The 7,753-nt window shown below is 35.2% G+C and overlaps 1 protein-coding gene across 1 annotated transcript; it reads right to left on the minus strand.

Moving 5' to 3' along the window:
* Window positions 1–960: 960 nt before the first annotated feature.
* Window positions 961–7,753, minus strand: LOC105040238 (ras-related protein RABA5a). The gene is given in 3 exon segments (XM_029263099.2): window positions 961–1,501; window positions 2,258–2,651; window positions 7,413–7,753. Coding segments are annotated over 3 exon segments (888 nt in total). The 5' UTR covers window positions 7,572–7,753; the 3' UTR covers window positions 961–1,166.

A 7,753-nucleotide genomic window follows, 5' to 3' on the forward strand; every position in this document is an offset into this window, starting at 1 on the left:
GTTAGTTAGTAATGGATGAAAAAATCTGATACCATGAATGTCTATAAAAGAGGTACTGTATTAAAGTTTGACAGTGTATTTAATGAAATCTCCTTTCAACAAAAAATCATATTAATTTTTATTTTTTGTAAAGTTCTCGTTGCAGAGAACTAATTCTGTCCTCCTCTTCCATTTTTTTTCTTTTGTCTTTTCCCAACAGCCAGACCAGCATCTTCTGCTGATTCTGGAACTCGAAAGTTTTAACTACATTAACTCCTTCTCAACTACTGCTTCCAGTTAAAAACCTTCTCAGCTACTACTACTTCTCAAAAGGCCACATGCTACATGCTGATATTTGCTTTGGACAGGGTTATCAAGTCAGCCCTATTGAAAATTTCGAACACAAAAAGAGATAGATGGCTATATCACCGACATGTCTACAGCAACGTGTTTTTTGTTTTAACTGATACAAATAGCAGCCCCGTCCTTCAAAAACAAAAAAACACATTCGAGTCCAAGAAAAATTGGACAAAAGAGCGCTTTCATTGAAAAAATATAGAGTGGACTCATGTATCTAGAGAAAAGACGGATTTTAAATGAAACAGATGATGGCATTGCTCATACGGATTGATGTCAAAATCTTGCAAAGTTCAAGGAGCTTTTCATAAGAGAAAGAATGTTTCATTTTCCTGGCCTAGATCTGAAAGTCTAGACCTGCCCCCCGCTTCAAACCCTTCCGTCAGTTGATGTACGTTGGTGCAAGAAAAGGCAACCCCCACGTACGGCGGACCAATATATATATATATATATATAATAATTTTACATCCTTTGTAATAGAAGAAATATGATGATCCTATTTCACACAAAAATAAAGAAACATGCTCATAAAACTATCATCCAAAACGGTATCAAGGAGGCGAGTTCAAAAGCGAAGGACCAACGAAAATGTCTAACTCAATCTACATAACAAAGTTCAATGGGTCACAGAAAAACTGAAAAGAAATTTTGAGAATTAGCGACAAGTCTAGATGCACTTGGGTAATCAACATTTTCTGGGTTCCATCATGGATAATCAAATTGGATGCGTATTCTTTACAATGGAGAGAGGGAAAATGGAATCAAGCGTATGATAAAATTTAGACCTTGAAAAAAAGATAAGGAAAAGGATATGCCTTACATGGCTGGGTTCAAGAAGAACAGCACCGGTTACCTTTGACTCCACTATTTGTGTCATCCGCATCCTCCTGCAATATCACTGTCTTCCCATTTCCTAGTGATGACATGTCGGGCTTCTTTAGATCCTGAGATAGATGTATCTTCCTGCTCAGTATATTAAAGATCTCTTTAACGACAGTCTGAAAAGCTGCTGCCACATTAGAAGAGTCCAGCGCAGAGGTTTCCATGAAGAAGAGGCCCTGGGCCTCTGCCAGTGCCTTGCCCTCAGCTGTGCTTACCTCCCTGGCATCCTTGAGATCAGTTTTGTTGCCCACGAGAATGGTCACAACATTCATGTCAGAGTGAGCTGTTCAGTATTACCCTTGGGTCAGATAGAGCGACACCATAATTTGATATTAGGTATCTGACAGAGGATTGTTTAAACAAAATAAATGGCACCAAGAATTTTCACAGCTTAAATGTGAGTTTTCAGAGTAGAAATGTTCCTTGCACTCGATGGAACTCTGTCACTATTATATTGAATGATCATTTCTTGAACGCAGTATAAAAGTTTGGAGAGCATAACCATGCCTATATATCTTAATTCCAAAGGAAAAAAAAAAGACAGTAAAGGGTGACAGTTTTTTTTTTTTAGAAAAAAAAAAAAGAATAAAAGGAGACAGTTATCCAAAGAAGGGTTGATAATAACAAGGGAAAGGAGAGATTTCTAGGAAAGAATAAAATAATCTGCAAACCTAATGTGTGTTGGTTAAAAGATACAAAAATTAGATGATGAAATATGCCTTGAATCATCAATGGTCCTACATTGCAATCTCTTAAAATGTACTGCCTTTCATTATGAACTTAGATTGGTGATATAGCTTTAGCTGATTGCTATCAGAGGTTCCATCAAATATGATCATCGACCTTGGGACCAGTATTCAATTGTTGCAAGTGATGTACCACAATAGTGCTCACCAGTTCAGACAACATCCGTGCGACATGTATTCTTTTAATTAATCTAAAGGTAGCCCGGCAACTAAAATCCAAACATTATCACCATTCAATAACAAAATTTATTGGACAAAAGAAATAACTGGCTAATGAAAAGTTTGGAGCTTACTTTGTAGTTCATTAAGCCATCGGCCAACACTATCAAAAGTCTGATGCCTGCTGATGTCATACACCAGAAGAGCTCCAACAGCTCCTCGGTAATATGCAGATGTCACAGCTCTGAAACGCTCCTGACCTGCAGTATCCCATATCTGAGCTTTGATTTCCTTCCCATTAATGTCCATCTTCTGAGTTTGGAACTCAACTCCTATTGTGGATTTGGAGTTTGGGTAGAATTCGTTCCGAGCATATCTTGCAAGCAAATTTGATTTGCCAACAGCAGCATCACCAATGAGAACAATCTTAAAAAGGTAATCCTGGCTCTGTTCATCATCCCCATCCATCATATAATGTCCTTTAGCTGCTGCTCCTGGTGCAGCAATGATAAAAAACCACAGATAGTACTGCCAGATAAAAACCAAATGAGGGTAAAATATAACACAAGCATAGATGCCATTGATGGGAATTGAAACTAAAATAATAAAGCAAGAAGCAATAAGCAACTAATCTAAGGATTGATATTGCATTTATAAAAACCATCATGAAAAAATAATTTAAGCCGCTTACTCCAATAGAGAACTCTTAAGAATTACTTCTACAAACACTTGGTAGCTGGGTTTTAATGAGATATTGAATTTCAGATAGATGACAGTCTAATAGAACTATTGTGCAGCTGTAGCACAGAATTGTCATTTAAATAGAAAATAAAAAAAAATTAAATTGAAAAGTGTCTTAAAGAAAAATCGAAAGAAAACCATTATGACAGTCAGATCTGCCTTCATATGGCATCCCTCTTCCATTTTCATTCATAATGTTTAATTAATAATGTGCTGTGTTATTAAAATGAGATGCAGTTCTATGCACTATGATAGTGATACGAAGACTGGATAAGGAAAACATAGCCAGCATCAGCTAAGTAGATTGTTATACAATATAACTGATGAAACAATGACATGAAATCTCGTCTAACTAACAAAGAGCATATAAAAATGTAATTTTGAGTTCCCTACTTGGCTTAAATGAAAGTTGACCAAGAGACACAACATTGCATTGTTTTTCTCCTATCTTAAATCCACTAGGTAAAGTGAAGAGTTGGAACTATATCTAAAAGAACTAAAATTTGCAAGATAGAGTGAAGAGGTGCTTCTAGGGTTTTTATGTGATTGTCACCTGCATTTAAGATGCAAGAAAATCTTATAAGATCAGTGTACCGGCAAGTTAGTACAAACCACACTGTCAACTGAGGGTACACAAACACACGCATGCAGAGATAAGTATGTTGAAGTGCATCCGAGATACAAGAAGAAAAGAAAATGGTTATACTAGAGGAAGAAGAACTTAAGTTGCAGCAGTCATAATATAATGGCAAAGAAGCAGTTGAAACATTATAGGCATGTGCAACTATGGATTAATATTGGAAACCAAAAGCAAAGAAGAGGCATAGCTCAAATGGTAGCTGTAAGTAACGATTTAATAAAAATATTTATTTATTATCTTATAAGTTCACTGGATGAACAAGCAAGCTAATGTACTGAAGACAAACATCACACAAGTAACAAAAAGATGAATCCTCCAAAATTTCATGTGGTCCAGACCAATGTTTGGTAGTGTAAATTATCAGAGGAACAAAATTTATTAACTAAAAGGAGGTAAGCAATATAAAATCAGTCATATCAAACAGTAATCCATTTGTTTCAGTTTAGATGGGATTGACTACACATGCTCTAGCCACCCATTAACAACTTTCACCAATCACTAACCATAATATTACTCATTCAGCAATAACTCCAAACCTGTATACTCTGTGATTGGTATGTTGGCTACATATTTCTTTATTAGGTCAACCTAGGCTGTTGGAGGGCAGTATGGTTCATAAAAGTTCACACTATTTCCTTCATGAGCAATAGCCCAACAATATATGAAGCCTAAAAACGTAAGCATTATTTCAGAGAGCTTCATCATGTGCTTCAACTTTAACTGCGGGCTTTTATGTGTTAACTATGGGATTTTGGGTCCAAAAGCTTATATTGGTTAAGGGGAAAAAAAAAAAAATCTTTCACCAGCTGAAAGACAACTCCGCTCAAATGATTCACTTGACAGCTTTTGCTAAAAATAATGAAGCATATGGACCTTGTTTGGAGCTTAGCTAAAGAAATATAATGGCAGATGTGTACTTTGTGTGTCACGTCTAAGACAGATTTTCGGTTGAGATGCTATTTTGATAAAGACTATTCTAGCATGTGGAGACATAAATTAGGATCAGTGATTCAAGTGCCCAGCTTATTAGAGAGTAAAATCTCCTACAAGTCCAACATTTTTATATTCGCATTCTTCCTCATCTTCAGTAAAAAATTTAAAAAAAAAAAAATCATGAAAGGTTACACCACATACAGTCTTCTTCCCTAATTATGCTCTCAGTGGATTCACTAAGCTAGTAGACAAGAACTAAGATTTCTATTATATCGTTAAATGAAGACAACAACTTTGGAGGCAATCCTCTAGGATGGCCTTTATCTTTTCTCTTGCATGATTATCATGACCTTCATTTTTGAAGGAAATTTTATCATTACAAAAAAGGCTTTGGCTTATAAATATTATCAAAATTTACTGCATGACAAATAGAGGTACATGTCAGTATGAGCACAGGATGGAGGAAAATTATCTATATACCAAATATTTCTAAGACATGATATCTTCACCATCTAGGTGGGTGTCCAGTACTTGGATGAACTGAGATCTCACTTTATCTCAGCCAAAATGGGAGGTTTTCAAAATTAGGAAACAACCTAGATGTTCTGAGACCTAAGTCAGGATATACAAACAAGGATATTGAAGTACCAGCCAATATATTAGAACAGATTAATTACCACTTTAAGGCATTGGTTACAATATCTGGCAGTTAAAAGACATTAAAATTGAAAAGTATCAGCCGATAAATTTATATAGTTTTGTTCAATATCTCTGGATATATTGGTTTATCATTGGGTGCCCCATATAAATATAGATATCATCTCATTAAGAACAAAACCTTGATCCTACCCTATAATCAGGGAAAATAATTTCTTGACGGTATTCATATCCAATTTTTCTTTCCTTTTTTTTTTCCCGAAGGAAATATAAAACCTAAAAGCTGTAACCTCATTTTCAAGTGCCCCCCCCATTCTACCTTGAGTTCCAAATAAGTTCAAAGATGAGATTCATGTGACTAAAGTGAATCGGTGTGACCATTAAGTCACAAATTATATGTTTTTTACCTTTTCCACTCTCCCTTTTTTGTTCTTTTTTCTGGGCCTTGGGGGGATTGACGGGCCAATCTAGCAGTTTCTATCATTCAAACTGGATCATATGCTGCATAAGATTATGTGCAAAGCCTGATTGCCATCTACTTGACCTTAATTTCCAACCATTCCAACGTTGCACCTCCAATTGCCACCGCCCTGATGAATATCCAACCATCTACCATAAGTGATACAGTCCTCTCCTTTTTGAAATCCTAAATCCCCACTAATCCCTCTTGATAAAATTCCTACACTAACCTGCATTCATTACACTATTGAAACAACCCATGCACTCTCTCCAACTTCCTGAAATTCCAAAGTCAGAAACGTGTCAACTAAAGGTCACGCAATGCCACTAAGTCCTAGAGATTTTGATGCTACCCTGGACCCTTAGATTCTCCTGCACCAGACCCATCCCATTGTTCTTAAAGAGGTCTCTCAAGCACTGCAGCCTTTATCTAAAGTCACTGCCATCTTTGCTACAGAATCCACAATAGTGACTGCACTCCATTAAGAAACCTTACGAGGTAATGTTACCTAGGGACATGCTTTACCTAGTAAACCAACTAACCATCTGGATCTTTCATCAGAACTCAGAAGCAACCTTTCATTCATTGGCAGGATACAACCAAATAAACTGCATCTAATTGTCAAAAAGTGCATATAATCGAAGGAACATTTCTAGAAGTACGATTAGATGAATAAAGGAGAAAAGATCTATTGCCAGGCAGGTTCAACTTAAAATGTTAGTTCAGGTCTAACATAAGTTTCAAAATTTTGTCAGAACTAAAATTTACTCAAACAATCAATCTGTTTTAGGTTTTGGCATCTAAGCAAATATACAGGATGACTCCGGAGTCCACTTTTATAAAATTTGGTTGGATGCTAACAAAACAAGAAACTTTTTGGACCTTTAACTTGATGACAGGTTCCTTTAAATTTCAGGAAAACAAGATGACGAAAAAAGATAGAAGCTATAGTTAACTAAATATATCAGACTGAGGCTAGTATAGACATTAAATCTCCTCTGAGACTGAAATTGAAATTGGGAATCAAGAACTCAAGCTAAGATCATTCTGAAACACAACCCCATAAAAAATAGATGTTAGATGCATAAAATATATCCAGAAATCAGGGTCATGCAGAGTTTAACACCTGAACATGCAATGCATCAGAAAAGCCAGAAGAAAAACTTCTGGCCATAAATGATAAAAAAGGAAAAAAGAAATCATCTATAACAACATCAATCAACTATTCACAATCTGCACTTGTAAAGACTAGATAAACATTATAAAAGAAGGCCATTAATAACACAATGGAAAACAAATAGTAGGAAATAGGAAATCTTATATTTCAAACATCACAAAAGAAAACAAGTTAGATTAATTTTAGGTAGGAAAACAGGGTAAAAGTTATACATATCAAATTGCAAAAGATATGCATTCATAAAGCTCGCTAATGAGCATCAGAAAAGCCTTTATTTTGTTTGAACAATAATGGAAATAAATAGCCTCAACCAGCTATACTTGAGCCAAAGGAAAAGATTCAAAACGATTAAATCAGTAGAATAACCCATGTTTCACGTTATTTCTGGGAAAAAAAATTGACATCTGTAACAAATTGCGTCCAAGATCCGAGTTTATTTAATAAAATCGCAAGACACCATACCTGCAACCAAAAAACTGATGAGAAACCGTCCTGTAAATAATTCAAAATGGACAAGTAAATGTTTTTTTAAAACCCCCAAAAGACAAATTAAAAACCTTGAAACCCAATCACTAAATCTGCAATGATTCCGACAAGCACCAAGATTTTTATAACAAATTAAAATTAAACACAAAGTGAACGTTAATAATTCCATAAAAGAACGCAATTTTTAAATCTAACCTCGATGGGAACGGAGCAAACAGCACACGGCTACTCCAAGATCTGGGCTTTCTCCAGGCTCAGTTCAAATCTTGTCAAGAATCTAAAAAGAACAACCGTATATCGTTTCAAAACCCTTAAAGAGAAAATGAAAGAGTTCATACATAAAACCCTATTCATTGAATCCTGTAATAATTCCCAAACAAAGAACACCTAGATTATTAAATAAATAAAAATTAGATAAAAATTAAAATTCAAACCCTTAAAATCCAATGCATGAGATCCTTTAATAAGTCCAAGAAGAATGACATATATATTTTAACCAAATTGAAGACAGAAAAATAAAATGCGAATCAGTGATT

Source organism: Elaeis guineensis, chromosome 3, assembly GCF_000442705.2.
Source record: "Elaeis guineensis isolate ETL-2024a chromosome 3, EG11, whole genome shotgun sequence".
In the NCBI taxonomy this organism is placed as follows: Eukaryota; Viridiplantae; Streptophyta; class Magnoliopsida; order Arecales; family Arecaceae; genus Elaeis; species Elaeis guineensis.